The 26,400-nt window shown below is 50.5% G+C and overlaps 1 protein-coding gene across 2 annotated transcripts; it reads right to left on the bottom strand.

Moving 5' to 3' along the window:
- Positions 1–1,321: 1,321 nt before the first annotated feature.
- On the bottom strand, positions 1,322–26,400 carry GGT7 (gamma-glutamyltransferase 7). 2 transcript variants are annotated; one of them, XM_008256069.4, is made up of 15 exons: positions 26,172–26,400; positions 18,078–18,313; positions 17,596–17,747; positions 16,325–16,442; positions 15,382–15,449; positions 15,100–15,173; positions 14,589–14,785; positions 12,679–12,766; positions 10,265–10,392; positions 10,019–10,107; positions 7,815–7,964; positions 7,575–7,692; positions 6,819–6,956; positions 5,636–5,728; positions 1,322–2,069 (listed from the first exon to the last, which is right to left on the bottom strand). In XM_008256069.4, exons 1-15 carry the CDS (start codon positions 26,338–26,340, stop codon positions 2,007–2,009), a joined length of 1,881 nt encoding a protein of 626 aa, XP_008254291.2. In that variant the 5' UTR covers positions 26,341–26,400; the 3' UTR covers positions 1,322–2,006. The 2 variants fall into 2 exon arrangements, with proteins under 2 accessions (XP_008254291.2, XP_002710839.2); XM_002710793.5 differs by having other exon boundaries at positions 5,629–5,728; positions 26,172–26,399.

The following is a 26,400-nucleotide window of genomic DNA, read 5'->3' as shown; positions in this document are numbered from 1 at the left end:
CAAGTAGAAGCAATTTAAGAGTCTATCAACAGATGAATGGATTAAAAAATGTGGTATATTCAATGGAGTATTACTCAACCTTAAAAAGGGGCTGGTGCTTTGGTGTAGTAGGTTAAGCCTATGCCTGTGGTGCCGGCATCCCAAATGGGCACCAGTTCAAATCCCGGCTGCTCCACTTCTGATCCAGCTCCCTGCTAAATGGCCTGGGAAAGCAGTAGAAGATAGCCCAAGTGCTTGGGTCCCTGCACCCTTGTGGGAGACCCAGAAGAAGCTCCTGTCTCCTGGCTTCAGCCTGGCCCAGCCCCAACTGTTGCAACCATTTGGGGAGTGAACCAGTGGATGAAAGGTCTCTCACCCTCTCTCTCATTGTCTTGAAATTCTCAAGGAGGGCTTGCTCATCCCCAATCTACATCAACTTTCTGATTAACCATTCTCATAGTAGCCTTCATAGAGCTTATGGTGGTGGCAACTAACTCCATTATCTTTGTGCTTATTTCTTTAATGTTTGACTATTCTGTAGACTACCAACCCTGTAAAAAATAATTTGTCATGGTCAGTGCATAATCTGAATCTCCAGTGCCTAAGAAAGTGCCTGAAATACCATAGATGGATGCATGCATGAATGAATAACCGGTATTTGATACATATAGTATACGAGGTATACATTATAACTTCATTGTTTACTTAGTGGATGTGGAGTTGTCTAAGAGCACAAACTCTGGGGTTGGACATCCTGAGACTGAATCCAAATTCTTGTACTTTAATACATGAGAAATGTTAGACAAACCTCTTACACTCTTCTGCCGTTTCCCATCTGTAAAATTGGAATAATATCATTACCTACCTCATGAGGTTTGTAATGAAGGTTACGTAAGAATCTTCATATTTAAAGATTTATTTATTTATTTGAAAGTCAGAGTTATACAGAGAGAGGAAAGGGGGAGAGAGGTTTTCCATCCACTGGTTCACTCCCCAATTGGCTGCAATGACTGGAGCTGCGCCGAACCAAAGCCAGGAGCCAGGAGCTTCTTCTGGGTCTTCCATGCAGGTGCAGGGACCCAAGGACTTGGGCCATCTTCTACTGCTTTCCCAGGCCAGAATCTTCATATTTAAAGTGCTCAGCGTAGAGTCTAATACACATTAAATGCTCAATAGATTTTATCTATAATGATAATCATTATTGTTAATCATTATTAGTGCGAGTCTTAGGTAGACACAGGATATTATTAAAACTGGAGCCCAGACTACTGGGACAGAATGAACCAAGTTCTACTCTCCCACTCCCATTCCCAAACCCGTTAAACACAAATCAAGCCAGAGCCATGGTTAAGCAATATTCTTTCTTTAATCCCCTTTTGCAAATGGAAGCCCCGGAGCTGGTCCCCACCCCCACCCCTACCCCCACACCCTGGGGACCCCCAGATGCAAGGCCCATGCCTCAACCTGATGGGAGGAAGAGAGAAGCACCCTCTCCCCACGATGGCCCATTAAAAAATCCTAGTCATTTAAGAAATGAGGCTGCGGACAGAAGAAGGGAGCTGGAAGAAGAGGCCCAGGTCAGGTCAGTCTGGAGATGCTGGGGTTGTGAGACCCTCAAGAAGGGTTTGCAAGCACATCCCTAAGCTCAGCGCCAGCATGGCCGAGGGAAGAGAGGAGACAGACAGAAGGACGGACAGTCCGACTCCTCCAGGTCCCGCCTGCTGGCTGGTGGACACTGACACCACTGCCAACGCAGGCCTCCTAGTGGAGAATTTTCCCGTTTCTCTGGGATAGGGTTTGCTAAGCATCCCCTTTGGCCCCTGATCTTGGGCATCCCTGGGGTCCCCCGAGACCAAACGTGGGAGGAGGAGGGACTCTGGGAACATGCACAGGCGGGGGAGCAGAGGTCCCGCCCATCCTGCTGCTCTACAGGAGGGTGGCTCCAGCTGCATCCGGGCTCCGCGGGTCCTTCACACCGATGAGGAAGTTGTTGGTTCTCCGGCTGCCGTGGACCCAGGATAAGACATCTACCTTCTCCACGTGGTGCCCCCTGGCTTCCAGGAATTCAATCTCTTCCTCCGTGAACTCACCTGAAAACCAGTCCCCCAACAGACATTCAGTGTGTTCAGAGCACTGGCTCAGGAGTCCTACAGTCAGACCCACGTTCTGGTCCCGGACATTCTACCAAAGAGCTGTACTGACCTTGGGAAAATCTCTTTGTCTCTCTTGCCCTCAGTCTTCTCGTGTATTAAATGGGAATGCTATGAGAACCTCCTACTCCATGAAGTTGTTGTAGGGATTAAAGGAGAGAATGCACAGAGAGCGCTGAGCTCAAAGCCTTGCATACAGGAAGTGATAATATTCAGTTGTTTTTAGTATTTAAAACAGGGCTTTGAGGTCTCCAGCCCCACCTGGGCAGGCCAAGCTGCAGCCGTGTCTCGCCAGGCTCACCACACAGTCTGCTGCTTCCAGTTCTGCCTTCCTGACAGCCTGTCCTGGCAACAGAAGGGATCCTTTTGCAGTGAGGAGTCGGACCTTTCACCTCCCCTGCTCAAAACCCTCCGAGAGCTTTGATGGGTCTTAGAATACAATCCAGCCCTTCCCAAGGACTGTAAGGCCCACTTCTGAATTCCTCTCCTTATTTCCTCTGTTCTCCAGCTTGCTTACCTGTGTTCTCGCCACACTAGGCTTCTTGCTGTCCCTCGAGTAGGCGAAATACCCTTCTACCTCTGGACACTTGCTCTTGCCATTTGCTGCCCGGAATGCTCTTCTCCTCGTCACAGAGCTGGCTCCCTAATTTCACTCCACTGTTTTGTCAATACCCCTTGAGGGGACAGCATTGTGGCATAGTGGGTTAAGCTACCACCTGCAGTGCTGGCATTCCCATATGGGTGCCAGTAGGTGTTCTAGCTGCTCCACTTCTAATCCAGCTCCCTGATAATGTGCCTGGGAAAGTAGCAGAGGACAGCCCACATGCTTGGGCCCCTGGGAGACCCAGAAGAAGCTCCTGTCTCCTGGCTTTGGCCTGGCCCAGCCCTGACCATCGCAGCCATTTGGGGAGTGAACCAGATGAAAGATCTCTTTCTCTCTCTCTCTCTCTCTGCCTTTCAACTGAATAAAAACAATTCTTAAAAAAAACAAAAACAGGTTGGCACCGTGGTTTAATAGGCTAATCCTCCGCCTAGCGGCGCCGGCACACCGGGTTCTAGTCCCGGTCAGGGTGCCAGATTCTGTCCCAGTTGCCCCTCTTCCAGGCCAGCTCTCTGCTGTGGCCCGGGAGTGCAGTGGAGGATGGCCCAAGTGCTTGGGCCCTGCACCCGCATGGGAAACCAGGAGAAGCACCTGGCTCCTGGCTTTGGATCAGCGCGGTATGCCGGCCGCAGCCCGCCAGCCATAGCGGCCATTGGAGGGTGAACCAATGGCAAAGGAAGACCTTTCTCTCTGTCTCTCTCTCTCACTGTCCACTCTGCCTGTCAAAATAAATAAATTAATTAATTAAATAAATAAATAAAAAAAATCACACTATGTGCTTCTTTATTCATGGGGAGAAGTGTGTGTTTCTTAACCTGTAACTTCACTGCCATTGCTCTTCACTGGTCTTATTTCTCAAAACATGATGGTTTTAGGAAGTTTTTGAGATAAAGACACAGTACTGAGGGGCATTAAATCACCTGGCTAGAAAGCTGTTCCTTCTGGGGTTCACTTTGGATCCTTTCGATTATGATCGGGACCAAGTTTCAGTACGGTCACTAACATTTCCCAGACGCTTCCTTTAAAAGAGACGGCAGGCCTCAGAGCCTTCTGTGGGCAACAGTATCTAACTAAACCTAAGAAGATTGTGTTTTGAGGCCAGCACTATGGTGCAGTGGGTTAACGCCCTGGCCTGAAGCGCCAGCATCCCATATGGGTGCCGGTTCTAGTCCCAGCTGCTCCACTTCCCATCCAGCTCTCTGCTATAGCCTGGGAAAGCAGTAGAAGATGGCCCAAGTCCTTGGGACACTGCACCCACGTGGGAGACCTGGAGGTGGCTCCTGGCTTCAGATCGGTGCAGCTCCGGCCATTGCAGTCAATTGGGGAGTGAACCATCAGATGGAGGACCTCTCTCTCTCTCTGCCTCTCCTCTCTCTGTAGCTCTGTCAAATAAATAAATAAATCTAAAAAAAAAAAAAAGACTGTTTTTAAATAGCTATTTATTTCTATTTGTGGCAAAGGAGGAGGCTGTTTTCCTATCTGTGATTATGATAAAAGCTTTGCTTTTAAAATACCTTTAGAGGGGCCAGCAGTGTGGCATAGTGGGTTGAGCTGCTGCTTGCAATACCTGCATCCAGTTTGGGAGTGCCAGTTTGAGTGCCGGCTACTCTGCTTCCAATCCAGTTCCCTGCTCATGTGCCTGGGAAAGTAGTACCAGATGGCCTAGGCTCCTTTCGCCCACATCAGAGACCCAGGTGGAGTTCCGGGCTCCTGGTTGTTGCAGCCATTTGGTGGGTGAACCAGCAGATGGAAGTTTCTCTCTCTCTCTCTGCCTTTCAAATAAACAGATAAATCTTTAAAAATAAATTAAAAAGGAAATAAGTTTATTTCCTTTGTAAATTACCCAGTTCCAGGTATTCTCCTACAGGAGCATAAAATGGATTAAGACTCTACTCAGCCACAAAGAGTCACTACTGAGGATCTAAGACTATGCTTCCAATGTGCTTCAGTGTAGGTGATATTAAGGGCCATTCAGTGAAGAATTGAGTCCTTGGTATCAGCCAGATGTAATTTTAATCTCAATACTGCCCCCTTCTGGTTGATCTTTGAACTAGCTTATAACTTCTATGAGCCTCAGTCTCTTTATCTGTAAAATGGGGATAATACAGAACAGTCAAGGACTGGCATAGTATATTGTCTGTTCTACTAAAAACTCCTCAAAGGTACACCTGCTTCCCTATTTACAAAATTAAGCCCTGGCCTTCTGAAAAGAAAGTCTGTCTCCTCACTATAATCTATATAGTCCATGGTCTGCCTCCCTGGTCTCATCTCCGCCTCATTCACCTTGTTCTCCTTTTTGTTCCTCAAATGCACCAAGCCCATTCCTGCTCTGAGTTCCTTGCACTGGTTCCCTCAGCCTACAAAGCTTTGCCCCAGTTCTTCGCACAGTGGGCTTTCTCCCTCACTCTTCAGATCTCAGCTTAAATGTCACCAAAGAGAAGCCTCCCCTGATCACGGAGTCAGTCCTGTTACATCATTCCACTTTAATGCTTCGCAGAGCACTTCTTTTGCCATCTCATATTTCTTTGATTTTTTTAAAAAATTTCCTTTCTGTCTGTAAATGCAATATCCCTAGCACCTAGGATGCCTGGCACACGGAAGGCATTCAGCACAAACCCCTGAATGAATGAAGCTTGCAGAAGAAATGTATCTTATTTTAAAAACAAGAAAACTGAAGCTCAGACAAGAGACACGGATTTCCCAAGGTCATACAGCCAGGAGATGGCAAGTCTGGTTCTAGTCCCCAGATCTTCCATCGCTCCAACAGGAATTTGTTGGAAAAAACAAACTTGCACTGGTGGGAAGTAGTGCTGGTAGAGGACTGGGCACCCCTACAAGGAGGCCTTTTCTGCACCTGTCTCTTTGCCCACCCCATGAGGGCCTCTGCTCTGCACTCACCGTCCACCTGCAGAAGGTTGGATTGCAGGTCCGGGTGCAGGCGGCCTCGGGCCAGGCTGTCACTCAGATTCCGGTTCAAGGTCAGGACGTTCAGCAGAACCTGCAGGAGTCAAGGGGCAGAAAAATCAGGGCTGTCCTGGGGGTGGGGTTTAGGACTCCCCAGCTCTTCCACTTGTTCCATACTCAGTCCTCTGAGCCTCTCAACAGCCCTGGGAGGCATGCAGGCCTGTGGTAACTATCCCCCTTTCAAAGAATGGAACACTGAGAGCCAGAGAGGGAAAATGACTCACTCTGGAATTTAGAAGAAGCCAGCGAAGAGGCACCATTAGCACCTGGTCTTCTCTATTGCAGCCCAGGGCTTCCCTCCCTTCCCTTCTCTGAATATGGTAGGGTTAATAGCTAGGGTGGTATAGCTTAGTGGTTAGGACTGTGAGTAGGTCCTAGAACTGAACTTCTTGCCCACTCCTATGAGCTGAAGGAATGTAACCTAACTTCTTAACTCTCTAGGCTTCAGTTTTCTCTATAACAGAAATAAAGATTCTTCCCAGAGTTGGGAGGGTTAAAAGGGTTAACACACATAACATGGTGCCAAGCACTTGGTAAGAATTCTATAAATGTTAGCTATTGCTTCCATTTTACAGATGAGGAAATTGAGGTTCACAGAGGTTTAATGAATTCCCAGCATCACACAATTGGAAACTGGGAGTAATTGGGTTGGAACCCAGAGGTGTCCGATCCTAAAGCTTAGGCTCATTAACCTATCACTCGCCTGGCACATACATGCCTGGCACGCACATCAGGTACTCAGGACACTCACAGGGCTGTTCTGAGGCGTTCTGGAGAACAGCAGGCCTTTCCTTCCCAAACCAGAGAACTGGCTGTTTACTCTGATGCTGGGAAGAGGGGAATCGGGACTTGAGCTTAACAGCCCCAGGTGCCACGCCACTTTTCAGTTCTTCGGACCATGCAAGTTCCCCTGCAACCTGGGGACACAGGGAGCCCAGGAGCTCCATTTTCACTGAGAAACAGCACAGGCCATGTCCCTGGTACCCAGGATAGGCCTGGCACAGAGCAGCCCCGCCTCGCTGCTGCATAAGGAATGCAAGTGAACTAGATGTTTGAGAGGCATCTGCAGCCCAAGCTGGAACGTGGCTCCTGGCCACAAACGGCTACCACACAGGAAACATCACCTGGGTCAGGCCACTAAGGCCCCGGGCAGCTCCGTTGGCCCCTAGGGCGAGGTAGGTCCCGCAGAGCCCCTCGGCTGGTCGGACCACAGTGGGCAGCAGGAAAGAGAGCGGGCGCTTCCCTGGCTGCACTGAATTCTCCTGTTGTCAGAGGGCAGAGGTCACAAGGCGATGTGGAGTGGGGCAAGACAGGGAGAAGGCCACCCCACCACCCTTCCCACCGCTCGCCCTCTTCGACATTAGCCATAGGCCCAGTTTTCCCGAGTCTGGTCCTTCTCCATAGCGCTGAGGTGGATGTGGGGAGCGATGAGTGGACCCTGTAAACTGCTATGAGTGGCAGAGCAAAGGACCACGGCAATAATGATGGCGAGGGGGAGAACAGGGTAGGTCCCGCCCTGGTCATCTCTGTGCCCTGCTGGGGCCCCAGCTTGCAGGATGTAAGACTGCTCATTTCCAACTAGACAATTCCTAAATCCTTCCCCCTTGGGTCCTTCTTTGGTGCCCAGCCAAATGGCTGAGTCCTACCAGCTCGGCACCGTGCAGTCATACACCACTAGGGCTGGAAAGAAGCCAAAGCATCAAACAGCAGCCAATACTCCCACTGAACAGGGTGGGGGAAAGGAGGCCAAGACTCATATCCCAGGTCACACAGCAGGACGATGATAGAATGGGACAAAGGTTCTTCAGCAGGGAGGAAGGGCAGCCACACCGCCGCACCTCCTACCCGGCTTCAGGGTCCCCAGGGGAGCAAGACCATACCAGGCTGGGTGCAGAGTGGTTAGCAGTCCTGTTAGGCCAGGAGAAGTCCAGCATCTGGCTGTTGAGCAGGATCCCGGAAGGGGTGATGAGGCCGCTGCCAAAGGGCCGGTTCAGAGAGCTGGGGGCCAAGGTGGGATCCGGTGAGCCCCGAGCCCACCCGCCCTCACCTCTACCCTCCCCCCACCTCCCTCCCAAGCAAGACAAGCCCTTGTTCCGTGTTCTGCATCTTGGCGGGCATACCTGACCATAGCCACAATGAAGTCATCAGGGCCCATGACCAGCACCTGGGCAGCTGTGGGTGCACCATCCAGCTCGTAGACGGGCAGGAGCGGGGCAGGGGCTGCTTGAGAGTCATTGATGTGGCCCCGGAGGTAGGTGGCCTCCAGCTTGCTGAAGAATCAAGAGGTGGGGAATGAGCATGCTGCAGGCTGTCACTGCACCACCCCCCTGTGATGCTTGTGCGGCTATTGATACAGCTGGCCTCCCCCTGGTACTAACAGGACCCTGAGCAGACGCTCACCTACTGCCAGCGCATAGGAAACAGCTGTTAAACCGAGTCAATTCATTCAGGTGTGACTCACAGCCTCTTCTAGAACCCACTTCTAACTTATTAACTCACTTCTAACCAACAGTCTGTCAGTCACTCGGCTTCGCTTAATCCTTTCTATGAAAGTGCCTGGTGCAGAATAGATGGCCAGAAAATATTTGTTTTGAAGGAACAAACTGGACTCATTTAACCTAATGTCTGTAGCCTAGAACAAAAATGTTGTTAGTTCAGTTGAGGGAGGATCTTGGATGTGGGGATCTTTACCGTTAGAACTTATTTTCAAAGCAAAGGATGTGGCACACACTAAGTCCTCAATAATTATGTTATTGGATGAATTAGCTAAACAGAATTCACATAGGTGCGTATTTTTTAAGAGTTAAGTTTGTATTGCTCTTAGGAGTAACATGCAGTTTTCCAGACTTTTTAAAGTTCAATGGAGGGTTTCTTACCCAATTACTATGTGTTGGATTATTCATAGTGATTAGAGAATGTTAAATTAACAAAGCTTACTGAAGACATTCATTCCATTTTCCACTAAGAAGGCTGATGGCCACAAAGACACAGGGCTTTGTTTCAGGTGGTGGGGAGGGAGAGCTTTGTGGACTTGGGGTGGTTTTTGTTTTCCACTGCTGCTCTTTGCTTTTTAAATTATATGCTGGTCATTTAATCTCATCATTTCTTTTTTTCTTTCTTTCTTTCTTTTGCCTGTCAGTAGGGCTTTCTTGTGAAATATTTTTGAATTTTTTTTTTTTTTTGTTTATTTGAAAGGCAGAGAACACAGCAAAAGAGCTCTTCCATCTGCTGGTTCACCAAATGCCTGCAAACAGCCGGGGCTGGGCCAGGCTGAAGCCAGGAACCCAACACACAGTCAGGTCTCTCATGTAGGCGGCAAGGACCCGAGGACCTGAGCCATCACCTGCTGCTTCCTGGGGTGCACTTTAGCAGGAAGCTGGAATCTGAAGCAGAACCAGAACTCAAACCCAGGCACTGCAGTATGGCACGTAGATGTCCCAAGCAGCGTCGGAAAAATGCCTGCCCCCAGTCTCATCATTTTTAACCTAACGTGTAGAAGGTTCTTTGAGTAACAATCCAAATTTACACTTTGAGAGGTCTTCAAAAAGTTCTTGGAAAATGCATATTATTAAAAAACTATGCATGGGTTCCAAAATTTTTTGCACCACAATAACGTTACCTTTTAATCCCATTTTCCAAACTTTTTCAAGTACCCCATGTGTTTCTAGCTTCTGATTTATCCCCTAGCCTGTAATTCAAGTATAGACACATTTAAATATGAATGTCTTTTGTCCCTATTGTCAGTTAATAGCTGACATTTGTTGAACATCTATTGTGTGCCCAGGCGATGTGCTAAGGGCTTTACAAGTATGCTCTTGTTTAGTCCTTACCACAACGGTTTAAGGTTGACACCATTGTAGTCAGGCTGCCTTGTAGAAACTGAGATTTAAATCACCTGCCCAAGACAGCACAGCTAGTGAATGTTGATGCTGGGATTTGAAGGCACCTGTCTCCCTAGAACCCACAGTCTTGCTACTGATAAGCTGCTAATGAAGACATATTATGTTCAGAATCCTATGACCTGCAATATTTGCTTGCAGACGGTTTTCATTATTAGGCTTGTTTTTCCACTCAAAAGGGGGAACACATGGGCCCAGATAGGCACCCTGTTAGGGTAAAAAAAAAAATTAAGAGCCATATGAGAGAGATCAACTCATATGAGAGAGGCGAAGGCTAGGCTCCCAGTCTCACTCTGTGAGTTGGTGTTCAGCTAAAACTGATTGAGACTTCAAGCCTTATTGCTATACCAGCTGCGTTTCACCTGATCCTTTCCCCATGCTTACCCCATCTTCTGCAGCCCCCAGGGTCTTGCCCCAGGACCCACCTGAGCATGTCATCCATACTTTCGGTGATGGTAGAATCGTAGACGGGATCTCCCAATCTGCTGGCCAGGGCCAGTGCGATCTTCAAGGTCTGAAAACACAGCAGGGATTGGAAGGGCTACCAGGCGCCTCCCAGCACCTACACCCAGGGGACCTTTGTGTGAGACAATACTTGGAGGTGATTTAGTACCACCCCATGGCAGCACCCATGTCCCCAAAGGCAGGGGAGTTGGAGGGGTGGGCCTTACCTCTGCTACCCAGTGAAGAGCCTGCTCGCGGGGTACTAGGCTGGTGAGATTGAAGCCCTCCAGGATGTTGAGTGCACTGATGAGGGCGGGGCCCGTGTGTGGGGGTGGGGGGCTGAGAACCAGGTGGCCTGAAAGGACAGGAAATGACCAGATGGCAGGGAAGAGGTCAAGGCATCCTCACATCCCACCATCACATACACTGAGATCACTGCACTGAAACCCCCACATCAGACAGGGAAGTGGGAGATCGAGAGGAAAAGGGAGCCATTCAAGTTCACATGGCAAATCAAGGCGGGGGGTGGGGGGACTCAGACGCTGTGAGACTCAGAACGCTGGTCTTCAGTTCCCTCTGTTAAACAAGGCAGCTAAGGCTCAAAAGCGCTCTGAATCGCCCAGACCACAGCACAGGCCACTGGCAGAGCAGGGAAACATGAGCAGATGTCGGGATCCCTGACCCGCCACGTGTCTTCTTTCTGCCCCTGCCACAGGCCAAGATCTGATCCAGGGCCCCTGATGGTCCCACCCAACTGCAAAGTTCTTGGCAGCAGCAACTGTTCTTCCCACTCTGTTATTAGATATTTGAACATTACATGAGCAGCAACAATACCTCTCACGTAACAATGATATTAACTGACTCATCGAATCTTCCCATGGGTACTACCATCATCCCCACTTTGCACATGTGGAAACTCTGGCCCAGAGAGCCAGCTTGCCTAGGGCTGTAGGAGACAAGAACTCAGAGAACTCAAGGCACCAGCGTCGCCAACGACAGGGGAAATGGAAAATCCAATATACACCCAGGACCCACTCTGACCAAGGCGACTTCCTACATTATCCCACCAAATCCTCAGGGGCCCTCTTAGACATAGGCTCTGCTAGTGCACCATTGTTTGTTTGTTTGTTTGGTTAGTTTTTTTTGACAGGCAGAGTGGACAGTGAGAGAGAGAGAGACAGAGAGAAAGGTCTTCCTTTTCCATTGGTTCATCCCCCAAATGGCTGCTACAGCCAGCGCACTGCACCGATCTGAAGGCAGGAACCAGGTGCTTATCCTGGTCTCCCATGGGGTGCAGGGCCCAAGCACTTGGGCCATCCTCCACTGCACTCCCGGGCCACAGCAGAGAGCTGGCCTGGAAGAGGGGCAACCGGGAGAGAATCTGGCGCCTCGACCGGGACTAGAACCTGGGGCGCGGGCCGCAGGCCGCAGGCGGAGGATTAGCCTATTAAGCCCTGGCGCTGGCCTTAGTGCTCCATTTTAAGGAGGAAACCAATGCTCAGGGCAGGAAGTGACTTGTTGAGGTAAACAGGGAAGTTGGTACTCAAACCGAGGTTTTCTTGGCTCCAAAGCTACCCTCTTCCCTTTGCTTCATATACCACTTCCCTGGGCTAGCACTGTGGTGTAGTGGGTAAAGCTGCCACCTGCAGTGCCAGCATCCCATATGGGTGCCGGTTTGAGTCCCAGCTGCTCCACTTCCGATCCAGCTCTCTGCTATGGCCTGGGAAAGCAGTAGAAGATGGCCCAAGTCCTTGGGCCCCTGCACCCATGTGGGAGACCTGGAAGAAGCTCCTGGCTCCTGGCTTCAGATTGGTGCAGCTCTGGCCAGTTGCAGCCAACTGGGAGTGAACCAGCAGATGGAAGACTTCTCTCTCTCTGCCTCTCCTTCTCTCTATGTAATTCTGACTTTCAAATAAATAAAAACAAATCTAAAAAGCAAAGCAAAGCAAAACAAAAAAACCACTTCCCTGACAGAGGAACTGGGCTGGTGACTGAGGCCTGGGAACTTGAACTCAGAGGCATCATCTCCTGGGGCTTGAGCTGATCTGGCTGTCCTAGCAGGGGAGAGAACCTGAGAACCTTCTGAGGGATCCAGAATCCACCACTTGAGTTCAGCAAACATGGACTTCGCCTATGTCATGAACTTGGCCTTTTGGGTCCCCTGTTGGTTTTCTTGGGCTTGGAAGGTTAACTTCTGTTCCTTCCCTGGGCCTTGGTTTCCTTTTGGTACAATAAGCGGGCAGAGCTATGACTATTTTGAAGGGTTTGCGCTATCCTCAGGCTTGGATGGACTTTGACCTTACAAATTTTTCTTAGGAAGTACCGGGCAGCGAGAGTAGGGCTGGAGAGGGGGCTCAGGCAACACGTAGCCCAAATCAAGAGAAACTATGGCTCGAACCCCAGCTTCCAGGGATGAGCCTTTGACCAGATTAGCTCGCTCCCCATCCTAAATCCTTGGAGTAACTGACCCCATAGCTACTTCAGCAGGCGGGCTGGCTCTGGCTTGCTTTACACAGTTGGCTGCCCAGGCAGCTCATTGCCTCAGTTTCTCTCCTGTGAAATGGACTGGGCCACAAGGATTTGGCCATGGACTGGGAGCCTTCTCCTGAGTAGGGACCCTGGGAGCTGGGGGAGAGGTCACCTCTGTACACGCCACACACAGGCTTCTCCACGAGGGCACTGTAGTTGCTGAAGTCCTCTTCCATGATGACACCCCCTGCGTGCTGAGCCTGGAGGGGAGAGAATGACCACCCGCTACTGTGAGCATGAGGGTCTGGACCAGTATACGTGTTTAGGTCACAGATGAACTCTTCACAACTCTTATGCCTTCTGTAATCCCCTTTGTGAGGGAGGTGCCCCCAGGGAAAAGGAGGAAGTGTGGGGGGGAGCACTAACACTGAGCACCTGCTAAACACCAAGCACTGTTCTGGGTACATCCATGATTACTATCTTAGCTTGGCATTCAAGGCCCTTTGTGATATGGCCTCTGCCTACCTCTCCTGGCTGAAGTCCTGCTGTTCCCCAGTGAACTCTGCAGGGGGACCTGCAGTTTCTGAACTCATGCCTCCATGTCTACTTGCACATGCTGCCCTCTCTGCCTACATAAAAGGAATATTTTTCACTCACAGCAGCACTTACCTAGGAGATATCAAAACTGAATTCTGCATCTCATTAACACCAGCTAAAGTCACTACAACACCGTGAACTTTAAATGACTCTGGCAGAAATGATCCTAATTGGACATCATCAGTCACATTTTTTGAACCAATGAACTGATTTTGTAAAGCCAATGGGTTCATTCCATCCTATACAGCTTGCTGTCAATTAAATTAGTATTGCCACTATTAATTTTCTCTTTTGTACTTTTGGTACTTGAAATCCTTGACTTATCCACCATCAGAGAACCACGCATTGAATTTCTTGGCTGGTGTGTATTCCTTTGTCTGGCATGTTAATAAATTCAACTTGGTCTTTTTTTCTATTGAAGCTCTGATGATCTTATTAGACTCTTCCCCCATTCCCTTCTCTATCTCCTGGAGAAGGCATGTAACACATTCAGCCAATGAGAGCATTCCCTTCTGTGCCACAGTGATTAGTTTGGAAATAGTTGTGAGACCTACGACAGGTCAGTGGGACATAGACCCTGAAACGTTTACTAGTACTACTGGAAACCAACAATGCTGGTTTTGTTTGTTGTTGTTGTTGTTTTGTTTTTTTTGGTTTTTTTTTTTTTTGCAATTGCTTGTTGGAAGGATGGCCTAAGATGAGCTGTTGGGAAGATCAGAAAGGATCTGAGAGTAGAAAGAGAGAGAGAACACCAAGAACTGAGCCCTGGTAATGTGGATTGAGCCTTTAGTCCACCTGAGATGGGCTTCTATCACCACATTCGTATCTCCAGTGTCCAGGATAGGGCCTGGCAAAGAGCAGGCACTCCATGAAATGTCCAGGGAATGATGGACTATGTAACTCCCACACTGCATAGTAGAGGTATCAACACCCCACTGCAGCTGAGAGAACCACTGAGCTAATCTGTGTGTCCTCATCGTGAACATAATTTCCATCAGGAGATCTGAATGACTGATGACAATTCTCAGAACCCATTATTGTCTCAAACTAAGATTCTTTGGGGTTGGATGGCAACCTTTTGTGTCACTCTCACCAGTCCTGACAGTCTTCGGTCCCTAGAAAACCAATGGGCAGGGAGGGATTGTGAGTTCAGGGAAGCTGAGGCTGACGCTGAATCTCCACCAGGCCTGGGAGGGACAGGACAGGCCTGAGAAGATGAGAGGCATCTCTCCAAACCAAGACAGAACATTTCTGTCACCCCAGAAGGCCTTTCATGCCACATCCCAAGCAACACTTCCTATCGCCAGCAACCACTGCTCTGATTTCTATCACCTGAGGGTCGTATTGTCCGTTCTAGAATTATTGAATAAATGCAATCCTCAGTAGGTATGTGGCAAGAAAGGCAGGACGAGAAGGAAGAGGGAGGAAGACATCCCTGCAGTAGGGTCCTTGGGTCGTGTCCCTAACACCCTCCAGAACACTCACCTCAGCCACCATCTCCAGGGTGAGGTTACCACCGGCATAGAAGGCAGCAGGGCCGGAGGCACCGAGTGCATCCAGTACCTCGGCCAGGTCTGGCCGGCGCAGCAGTGCACCAGGTAGTGGTGGGTGGCCTGATGGCAGGAACATCTCCAGGAAGCGCTCAGATGCGTTGGGAGGCACCTGCTCAGCCAGGGCACGGGCTAGGAGCAAGGAAAGGAGGCTGGCTGGGGACACTGGGACTGGGCCAGATGGCTGAGATGTGCAATAGGTGAGGTAGATGAGGGATGAGTGGCCCTAAGAACTCCAGCCCCCAGGAACTGGCTATGGAGGTGGCAGGCACATATTCAGGCCCTTCCCAGACACCCTCACGGGTGGCTGCTTCCAGGTGAGGGTGGGATGGGGTGTGGAGGCTGTCTGAGGAGCAAACTCTCTGACGTGGGCCCCAAATCTCAAAACTCCCCCCCACCACCACCATCAACATTGTATGTCTCCCCCACCCCTGGGCCCAACTGACCTAGATCATGGGTCACATTGAAGCCATCTTGGGCCACAGCTGCTGCGAAGGCCAGGACTTGGGACCATGGCAGCCTGGGGGGGCCGGAGAGCAGGGGGTGGAGGAGGTCCTGGGGGAAGGAGGAGGGGTCCTGGGGGGAGGGGGGTTCCTGGGAAGGAGAGTCCTGGCAAGGGAAGGGGATATTAGGAGGGGGAGTTGGGTAGGGAATCCAGGAAGGTAGGAGAAGGCCACCCAAGGAGAGAAGCAGGCAATGTCCCTTTGTCCCCAGGGGAGGGTCTTTACCTGCCATAGAGTTGGTGAGCTTCATGTAGCCCCTTCACCATTCCGGGGACCCCCACCAAGAGCCCAGGCTGGGCAAGGCGGGTAGGCGAGGGAGAGAGGAGACCAGGTCACTGGAAGGGGGGGGGCTGGGCTGAACTCCGCGGAGCCCAAAGCCAGGGATGGCTGGCACAGGGGAGAGACACAGGCCAAGTATCCCAGGGAGGGACAAGTTTTTCCAGCAGGTAACCCTCCCACCGCCCTAACTTTCTACCAACAAATGCAGAAAGGCCTTGTCTATCTATCACAGCTAAGGACTTAGAAGTGAAGTGCCTCCTTTCAAGAGCAGGACACAATCAGTGTAGACCGAAGCTGTCTACCACACCGAACCTGTACCCACCCCCACCTTTTAAAATGATGGAGAAGGGGTCTTCATTTCATCTATTCATTTCCACACCACCATTACTCAGCGCTGTCATAACTTGGGGCTGTGTTTGGCTTCTGTCATTGCACGGAATTGCTACTTTTCCAAGTTATTCTATTTCTTCCTTTGCTCTCAACCAATAGCGTGTTTGCCTCTAGCAGCTCCTCTCTAACCTTCCAAGTGTCCTGGGCTGGGAAAGTTACGGTCCCCAGGCTCAGAGGAGATACGCAAGTTTTGGTGCAGCAACTTTGTGACATCTCAGGGTATTCAGTCACCTTTTTCCTTCCTTCCTACATTTCCACGGGGTAAGACTGCCAGAGAAGTAAGGTGTTGCCGTATCACATGCTACAGACTGCCCAGATTTTCTGGTTCATTATTTCATTTGGGGAGCTATCGGACCACCTCATGGGCTAAGGGCATCCTGCTCAACTTTTTCCCACTCCCATGGTAATTACTCAACAAATTAATGTTTGGGTTAGCAGAAGGACACTGAAGGGAGACTCCCTCCCCCTACCAAACCCACTCTTCTCACCGGGTCCCCACCTTGGTCTCCCAGGATCGCTGCAGGGCCTCTTCTCTGAGGGCCCCTGGTGCGGACTCCCGGAAATCAATTAGGTGGCTCTCATTTCGACGGATGTCGTGGACCAGCATCACACCACCGCTGGGGAAGACAGAGAAGGGGGGAGTGATGATGCCCATCCCCTGAAAAATTCACCTGCCACCCCTAAGCCCCCAAAAGTGAGGGTTTTAGCCTGAGTTTCTCATCCCAGGCTAGGTGTCTGGGCCTCTCCTCATCAGGGACCCATTCAGCTGTCAGCAAGGATGGGGAGTGAAATCAAGGGGGTTGGGGACCCGAGGACCATGGGCCTCTTTCAGCTGGTTACTGGAGACTTTAATCCCTGATTAGGAAAAATCTAGACACTGGGAGAGCAGAATGTTCTGCCTCCTGCCCCCACCTCAGATGAGAGCTGGGCCCCTGCCAACTTCCTGCACCTGCCTCTCCCCACCCCAGACTGGATTATGTAAAGACACACTGGGCAAAACCCAAAGAGGAGTTTCTTTGGCAGAGCCTGGAGAGCTGGTCTTACAGGAATCAAAATAAGGACTTTTCTGTGGTTTAATATTTAAATCTGGGATGGGAGGTACAAAAGTAAATGCCCACAGCAAAGTAACAAAATAAGGAAAGCGGGACAGATGAACAATGGGGATTTGTAGGAACCACGGCAAAGTAGACTGCACAGGCAGCTTGTTTCAGGTCGTTGCAACCGTGTGGGAATGTGGGTGAGGCGTTACCAGATATCCTGATGGTTGAAGCAGTTGGACATCTGGATTCTTACAGAAATTCTCAACTTTAACAATAGTAGACTTTAAAAAAAATTTACATGTGCAAACCAAACCAATCTGTGTGCTGGATATGGCCCATGTGTTACCCATTTTTATTCTTTGTTTCAAGAGTTCTTAGCCTGGGGTGTATTTTTGGTAGCAGAAGAGCCATGGCTTTCATCAGACCCCCAGGGATTTGTGAACCTGAAAGTTTAAGTATCATTGCTTTAATTGAAGACAATATACGGGCACCTCACTTTATCATTTACATATTTCCTTTCCCAGTTAAAAAAAAATTCTGAAAGCACCTCTTGATCTTCCACATGGAGCTCTGCTCCTCTGACTCCATCCAGGAAGAAAGGGGGGAATTAAGCGTGGAAAGAGAAGATGCAAAGAGCTGCCCCGCCCTTGCCCAAACTGGGAGGCCCCCACACCATAACACAAGAGGCAGGCCTGAGGGCCCCAGACCTCCACCGCTGGGAGCGCCTTACCCGCCCAGGCCAGAACTGTGTGGAGCCACAATCCCTAAACACAAGGCGGCCGCCACAGCTGCGTCCACGGAGGATCCCTGTTTACTGAGCACCTCGATGCCCAACGACGTGCACCGCGCAGCGTCGGTCACCACGGCGCCCTGCTGAAAGATCTGGGCGGACAGAGGGGACCCGGTGGGAGGCGCATAGGAGCCCTCTGCCGGCCTCAGGCACTTCCACCAACCCGGGACCCTCAAGGGCGGGAGGGGGCGAAGCCCTGCCCCCTTGATTCTTCCCTATTATCCTGGAGTCCCTACCTTGCTCTGTCCCTGTCACGGTCCAGGGCTCCTCTCTTTGGGATCATGCTCTCCCAAGTCAACCCCCTCTCTCCATCCCACTTCCTGACCCCCTCGTAACCCCTGCCCCCCAGCCATTCCCGGTTCCCACCGCCCCCTCCAGGATTTCTTCACCCCCTCCTTTAGCTCCTCTGCCCCCTCCCTCACCTGGGGGTCCCCGAAGTAGATCTGCATGACGAGCGCCACAGTGACACCCGTGGCGAAGGTGAGGCAGGCCGTGACGATGACCGTGAGCCCGTCCTGGCGGCAGGAGCACTCGGCCGCGGCTGCGGAGAACGGGTCCTTGCGCGTCTCCCGCAGCGGCGACCCGTCCTGGCTGCCCATCTCCGACGACGACGACGGCAGCCGCTGCAGCCGCGCCGACTTCAGGAAGGAGTCTGGGTCTGCGGGCGGCAGGGGGTCGGTCTGGGCGTCTCCAAACTGGTCCCGCCCCCGCCACTGGCCAGTGCTGCCCACACCTCCCCAGCGAAGCCCAGCGCAGGCGAAGGCTGCGGGCCAAGGCTGGGGGGGAGACAGGGACCCCGCGCTGGGCAGTGGAGAGGCTGGCTTCCAGCCCCTGCCTGACGTCTGGGTCGAATGTCCTGGGACTGGGACCCAGGGCTAAGAAGGCTTCCTGGAGAGGTGAGGTTCGCTCCCTCTAGAAACCAGATCCTGTCCCCAGCTGGGGCCCAGCTTTCTGTGCAAGGAGACAGAGCCTGGCTTCCAGCCTCACTCCAATCATCCAACAAATATGGGGCCAGCAGGTTAAGCCACCACCTGCAACCATATGGGAGTACCAGTTCCAGTCCCAACTGTTCTGCTTCTGATCCAGCTCTCTGCTAATGCACCTGAGAAAGCAGCAGAAGATGGCTCAAGTCCTTGGGCCCCTGCCACCTATGTGGGACACCTGGTGGAAGGCCTGGCTCCTGGCTTCCACCTGGCCCAGCCCCAGCCATTGTGGCCATTAGGGGTGTGAAACAGCAGATGGGAGATCTCTGTCTTGCTCTCTCTGTTAACTGCCTTTCAAATAAGAAAATAAATCTTTGGAAAAAACCAATTATTCAACAAATATGGAGAACCTACCATGTGTCTGGCTGTAAGCTGGGTGCCAGGGAAAAGAAACAGTTCCTGCTCTTGCTGGGTTCATAGACCAGGAGAAGGAGGAAGCAACCAAACAAAGGCGTATACAATTTCAAATTGTAGCAGGTGCTACAGAGAAAGGCAGACATAATGGTGGGGGGAAAGGAGGCAGCTAAGGGTGGAGGCGAGTCACGGACAGCCTCTCTGAGGAAGTGACTTTTAAGCTGAAAACTGAGGGATGAGAAAGAGCCAGTTATATGTAGAGTAAGGAGTGTGTGTGTGTGTGTGTGTGTGTGTGTGTGTGTATGTGTGTAGTACTCCAGAAAGAGCAGGTGCAAAGGCCCTAAGGTGGGAGTGAACCTGGCACCTTGGAGAAAATTAACCAAGGCTTCGGGGGAGTGGGCCAGGGAAAAGAGTAGTAAAGGTAGCAAGTGCCGCCAGCATGCTGCTGGGACCTACAAGCCTGGTGAGAAGCTGGACTTTTACCCTAAGAGTTATGGGAAGCCAGTGGAGAATTTTAAGCAAGAATGTGAAGCCATCCTGTTAGTGTTTTAAACCAATCGCTCTGGCTTCTGTCTAGAGAATAGATGGGAGGATGGTAAGAGTAAAGGCAGGGAAGATCTGTAAGCCACTGACTCGCTGGGTGACTATGGACAAGTCCCCTCAAGTGGTTGAGCCTGAGCCTCAACTCCCTCACCCCAACAAAGCCAGTCCCTAAGTGGAAGGATGGGTCGCAGGGCTCCACTTGGTACATTCACTCAGAGTTATTTCCGTTCCTTTTCTACCTTAGCCAGGGTCGAGACCCTCTTTCATCTGATAGTTCCCTCTTCTGAGTGCTATCAGCGTCTGATCCAGGTCCCCAGGTGGCCTAAAGGTCTTGGGTGTTTATGAACAGTAAAGAAATAGGCTAGGGGCTGGCGCTGTGGCATAGCAGGTAAAGCCACCGCCTGCAGTGCTGGCATCCCATATGGGTGCTGGTTCAAGTCCTGGCTTCTAATCCAGCTCCCTGCTAATGGCCTGGGAAAGCAGTGGAAGATGGCCCAAGTACTTGGGCCCCTGCACCCACGTGGGAGACCCAAATGAAGCTCCTGGCTCCCCGTCTTGGCCTGACCCAGCCCCAGCCTTTGCGGCCATATCAGGAGTGAGCCAGCAAATGGAAGATCTCTCTCTCTTGGCCAAACTCTGTCTTTCAAATAAATAAATACATACATCTTAAAAAAAAAAAAAAGCTGTCTTCTGGGAGTCTTCCTCAGGTGATTATGTTTGCTGTAAACTTTAACACCAGCACCAAGAGTCTAAATAAAACTAGAATTCACTCAACAGATGTTAAAGCACATAATGTGGACACAGAACTCGCCTTAACCCTGTAAGTTTCAAACAAGCTCAGGAAAGGGTTTTGAATTTTTATTTATTAGTGTTGACTATATACTAGGTATTTTGCATTTACAAAGGTACTTCAAAAAGTTTGTATTTCATTTTTTTTTTTTTATTTTTGACAGGCAGAGTGGACAGTGAGAGAGAGAGAGACAGAGAAAGGTCTTCCTTTGCTGTTGGTTCACCCTCCAATGGCCGCCGCGGCCGGCGCACCGCGCTGATCCGATGGCAGGAGCCAGGTGCTTCTCCTGGTCTCCCATGGGGTGCAGGGCCCAAGCACTTGGGCCATCCTCCACTGCACTCCCTGTCCACAGCAGAGAGCTGGCCTGGAAGAGGGGCAACTGGGACAGAATCCGGCGCCCTGACCGGGACTAGAACCCAGTGTGCTGGCGCCACAAGGCAGAGGATTAGCCTGTTGAGCCACGGCGCTGCCTGCAAAAAGTTTGTATTTTAAAACACAACTAAAAGATTAGCTTATTGGGGCAGGTGTGGTGGTGCAGTGGGTGAAGCTGCTACATGGGACAACCACATCCCATACTGCAGTACTGGTTCCAGGCTCAGTTATACTGCTTCTGATCCAGCTCAAGCACTTGAGTTCCTGCCACCCACATAAGAGACTCCAGTGAAATTCCTGGATCCTGGCTTCAGCTTGGACCAGCCCTGGCTGTCACAGACATTTGGGGAATGAAGCAGTGGCTGACAGATCTCTCTCTGTCTCTCACTGGCAGTCTGCTTTTTAAATAAAAAAAAATAAATATTTTAAAAAACAGATTTCATTCTGATGCAAAAAATTTTGAAATCAGTAATTTTATATCATACATTTTTCTTGATGATCTCTTATATGTATGGATTTCAAGATTTTTTTGCACCAAAAGAACCTTATCTTTTAATTCCATTTTCCATGAACTTTTTGAAATAGGTCCCACTCTGTCCCTTCACAGATGAAGAAACACAGGCTAAGAAAGATGATATTGCCTGGGCCGGCGCTGTGGCACAGCAGGTAAGGCTGCTGCCTGCAGTGCCAGCATCCCATATGGGCGCCGGTTTGAGCCCTGGCTGTTTCACTTCCCATCCAGCTCTCTGCTGGATCTGTGGCCTGGGAAAGTAGTAGAAGATGGCCCAAATCCTTGGGGCTCTGCACCTGCGTGGGAGACTCGGAAGAAGTTCCAGACTTCTGGCTTCGGATAGGCGCAGCTCCGGCCATTGCGGCCAACTGGGGAGTGAACCAGCAGATGGAAGACCTCTATCTCTCTCTGTCTCTCTCTCACAGCCTCTCTGTAACTCTGCCTTTCAAATAAAATAAATAAGTCTTAAAAAAGATGATATTGCCTATAAAATATCATAACATTAATTAGTGGCTGAACCAAAAGTCTGAATAACCTGAAAGTCCCCTTTCCACTGCCTCGTGTGGCATCAGGAACTACTTCTGCACTAAAACCAACCTCTCAAGCTAATTTGAAATGATTTTTCCAGGTATTTGTCCTTCAATCTGTTTTCTCCGGTCAGATATAAGGACCTAGGAGATAATGGCGATATTCGCCCACCACAGCTGGATCTATTGGAAGCTCTGTAGCCCACCAGTCCATCATGATGTTATTCATGTATTCAACAAAAATATTTACTGAGTACCTACTATTTGTACTGTGTAAGTGCTGGGGCAATGACATTGGTTTTATTTGTAAATGAGAGTCTTTCAAGAAGTTAATGGAATTAAAACAAATTTATTTGGATGTAAAATTTTTTGAAATCCATGCATATGAGAGATCCTCTCAAAATTCATGAAAAGTGCTCATTATGAAAAGCTGTATGGGGGCCGGCGCTGTGGCATAGGTTAAGCCTCCACCTGTGGCGCCAGCATCACATATGTGCGTTGGTTTGTGTCCCCGCTACTCCTCTTCTGATCCAGCTCTCTGTTATGACCTGGGAAAGCAGTGGAGGATGGCCCAAGTGCTTGGACCCCTACACCCACTTGGGAGACCTGGAAGAGACTTCTGGCTCCTCATGGCTTCTGATTGGCCCTGCTCCGGCCATTGTGGCCATCTGGGAGTCAAACAGTGGATGGGGGACCTTTCTCTCTGTGTCTCCATCTCTCTGTGACTCTGCCTCTCAAATAAATAAACATAAAATCTTAAAAAAAAAAAAAACTATGGATTTAAAAATGTTTTTACACCAAAACAAACATCTTTTAATTCCACTTTTCCATGAACTTTCGGAAGGACCCTCAGATAAGAGCAAAAGTAGGACAGTAGGAAAAGATTATTTGGGACAAGAAGAAATGTCTTCAGGGAGAAAGATGATGAGTTTAATTTTGGCTATTCCAAATTTGTGGGAGACCAGGAAAAGCTTTATGGAGGCAGTCAGCCTGCTGGTAGACATACAATTTTTATCTGCTTAGAACCATTCTCCATCTGATTTTCTTTTAGGGAACACCCTCTTCCCTCTCAGCAACTCCCACAGCCCTGACAGGAGTAGGCACATGACTCAGGCCTGGCCAATCAGAATATGTCTGTATGGAGATTGGTTCAGACAGGCACATGACCAAAACCAGACCAATAAGACTCAAACTTCCTTTTGGAGGCCAGCACTGTGGCGCAGTGGGTTAAAGCCCCAGCCTGCAGCACCAGCATCCTATATGGGCACTGGTTCGAGTCCTGGCTTATCCTTTTCTGATCCAGCTCTCTGCTGTGGCCTGGGAAAGTAGTAGAAGATGGCCCAAGTCCTTGGGTCCCTGCACCTACATGGGAGACCTGGAAGAAGCTCCTGGCTCCTGGCTTTAGATCAGGTCAGCTCTGGCCATTGCGGTTATTTGGGGTGTGAACCAGTGGAATGGAAGACCTTTCTCTCTCTGGCTCTACCTCTCTCTGTATCTCTGTCTTTCAAGTAAAATAAAATAATTCTAAAAACAACAAAAACAAACAAACAAACAAAAACAACAACTTCCTTTTGCTGGAACTGCTGGAAAAGAGAAAGGGTCTCTTTCTGCCTAGTTGTTAAGTTGTAGCATATAAGCCTGTAGTTGTTGGGGGCAAGATGGGAGGATTTCTGAAAAAATGAAGGTGAAACAAAAGATGGAAACAAAAAAGACACAACAAGAGCCAAATCACGTTTAGGCACCTCAATCCAGGTAGGCCTACGCCTCATAGCCCTGGAGTATTCACTATGTCACCCAATAAAGTACTCTTCTTCGATAAAGCCCAGTTTTTTTCCTGAGTTTATGATAAAGGACCCCTAAAGAGAGTTGATTATGCAAGTCTAAACTTCAGAAGTGAGATCTTGACTGGAGACTGAAGTTATCTGTGGTTGCTTACTTCCTTAAGTGGAGAATCATGAAAGATTCTGAAGCAGAGTGACATGACCAGGAGTGCAGGGTGATGGGTGGATTGGGCGGGGGTGAGGGCAACAGGCACAAAGTAGGAAAACTAGCTGGAAGCCTAAGAGTCACATCAGTGAGAGAGGTTGGTCACTTAGTTTACAGTAGCCATGACAAGGATGATGAGATAGAATTTGGAAGATTCTTCAGAGAGAGATAGGGAGCACTTGATTATCATTTTGAAGTGAGAGGAAAAGGAGGAGTCGAGGGTGGCTTCTAGGTTTCTACCTTGGAGACTGGGTGAATGGCAGGGTCATGACACTGCAGGAAGAGCAGGTGTCTAGGGAAGAGATACTAAGTACAGCACAGAGCACACTGAAGGTGAGGCGCTTACAGGGCGACCACAGGCAGATGTCCAGGAGAGAGACACGCAGGAGCTTGGAGTGCAGAAGAGGAAAGAATATATTTTCCAACCTTGGAGTGCGCACCGTCTTCTCTGCTCTCCACACGAAGTGCTGTGGGATGCCTGTCACTTGGCTTTGGAGAACATCAGACTAGAGGCTAGCTGGGCACAACCCTGATCCTGGCTAAGAGACTGAAGCAGTGTCACTAGGTAGCACCACCAGGTTGAGAAGCTAGAATGCCATGTTCGCCAGTAGGCTGGTCTAGCTGGCCCAAAGGAATCTTGGGACTTGGAAGCAGGCCTGGGAGATGTTAAATGGATTAAAATGATTATATTGAATGACATCAAGGACCTTGGAACATACAAGGTAAGTCCCGGGGAATCTTGGCACAAAATCTTTGCATAAAGTGTATGTTCCTATAAGCCTGGGTAACCAGGGGCTCCGCTGGATCACCACACAGGTGAGGCAGGGTCTGTATTGAACTCCGTAAGGTATTCCCTGTCATTTTGGAACTCCCTTCCTGGCCATTCTTTCACCCTGAGACCTTCCCTGTCATTCATTTACTGAGCCACTTATTATTTCTTGAGTGCCCAGCACTGTGCTCAATACTGGAGAAAGGATAGTGAACAAAGCAGTCATGATGCATGAACTCACGGGGCTTACAGCCATGCAGTAATCACAGAATTACACAAGTAAATAACCCCAGGTTTTGATAAACGGTGAGATTCTACAGGGGGAAAGGAGAAAACTTAACAGGGAGTTCCCATCTCCAGATCAGCAGGCTCAGTTATTCTCTGTTGTACTCAAATAGGAAACCAAGGTTCAGGACATCGTTACATTGTGAGTCGGAGCAGCGCCAGGACCAGAAATGTCACTGCTGACCCCTTAATAAAAGACCTGGTTTCAGGCCCATCTCCATCAACACAAATCTTCCCACCCCTCTCCCTGCTACCTCTTAATTCCAAGGCTACTCCTTCTGGAAAAGACGTTTGCATCAGCAGCCCTGATACTGAATGCCCATAAATCCCCATATCCTACTCTCACCACTTCCTCACTCCCACCCCAGGTGCAGTGCAGTCCAGTTGGGCTGACAGAGGCTGCTGGCCAGGGCCAGAGGACCAGCAAGTTGTGGAAGGGAAGAGAATTTAGAACTGTCAGACTGGGAGCAGTTGTGGAGGGGTCAGGCCAGAGAAGCAGCTTCTGCCAGGCTGCTAGGGGATAAGCCTCAAGTGCAAGTGCAGGCTCTGGTAGGAAGAGAGAGTGAGGCAGAAGGATGCTCTAATGCCAGGAAGTGACGTTGGGGGCAAGGCGGATGGGGGATGGATGATGAAGGATGGAGTGGAGGAGAGAGGAGAGCCACATGCATGCAAGGGAGAGCACCAGGAGATGCTCAGAGAGCTCATGACCTCCAGGTCTCTCCCAAATCCTGTTTCCTCCTTCCCTCCCCCACGTCCTTGCAGTTCCTGCAGAAGACGGAGAACACAGCAGAATTCCAGACACTTACTTAGGCCGTAGCCAGATTCATGGCTCCAGAAGGGGTGGGATAATCCCCAGGAGAGGGAAGGCACTCTGGTCCCCAAGGACTTGGAGAGGCCATGCTGTGCACCCCCCTGTCACTCCACACCCAGCCCTGCCGGACAGAGGGCAGTCATAGTCTCTGTACCCCGGCCTGGACAGGGAGAGCTCAGCTTCCCTGGGGAAGTTCTTCAACACTGGCCCCTGCGCCTCCTGGTGCAGCCTATGACTTGGTTTCTCCTGTCCTCCGCGGCGAGAGAAAGGCCTCTCGTGGGCGAGCACAGCTGGTCCTTAGGGGCGCTCCTCCAACGCTCCTGCCTTGTTGGTTCTTCCCAATAGGTAATCCCACCCCTCCCACTGCAGTCCCTGACATCGCCTCCCTTGTCGCATCCTACGCGTCCAAGACAGAAATACACCCTCTCCCCACCAGATAATTAACAGATACGAGAGAAGCAAAGGCAAAGGTCCAGGGGAAAGGGGATGAGCTAAGGAGATGGAAGCTGGAGGGATACTGCGCCCAGATGCAGGAGGACTCGGGACTTCCCAAGGCGGGGCAGGGACCCAGCCAGCGGGCCTCACCAGTATCGGGGTCTCCCAGGAAGGCGTCCTCGTCCTTACGGCCCCTCAGCGGGGCCGCGGGCGCTGGCTCATCCTCGGGCAGCCGCGGGAAGCTGGTGATGCTCATGTAGTCCACGGGCGAGTAGGCGCCCAGGGCGCTCTCCTGGCTGGCCTCGTTCTCCGCCGCCATCCTCGCCCGCGCCCCCCAGCAGCGCAGCGCCTGCCGGAAGTGGCTGCGGCGGGGTGGGGG

The sequence above is a fragment of the Oryctolagus cuniculus genome, chromosome 11 (genome assembly GCF_964237555.1).
Source record: "Oryctolagus cuniculus chromosome 11, mOryCun1.1, whole genome shotgun sequence".
Classification (NCBI taxonomy): domain Eukaryota; kingdom Metazoa; phylum Chordata; class Mammalia; order Lagomorpha; family Leporidae; genus Oryctolagus; species Oryctolagus cuniculus.
The sequence above is the reverse complement of the archived record's forward strand: the minus strand, read 5'-3'. Positions and strand labels throughout refer to the sequence as shown.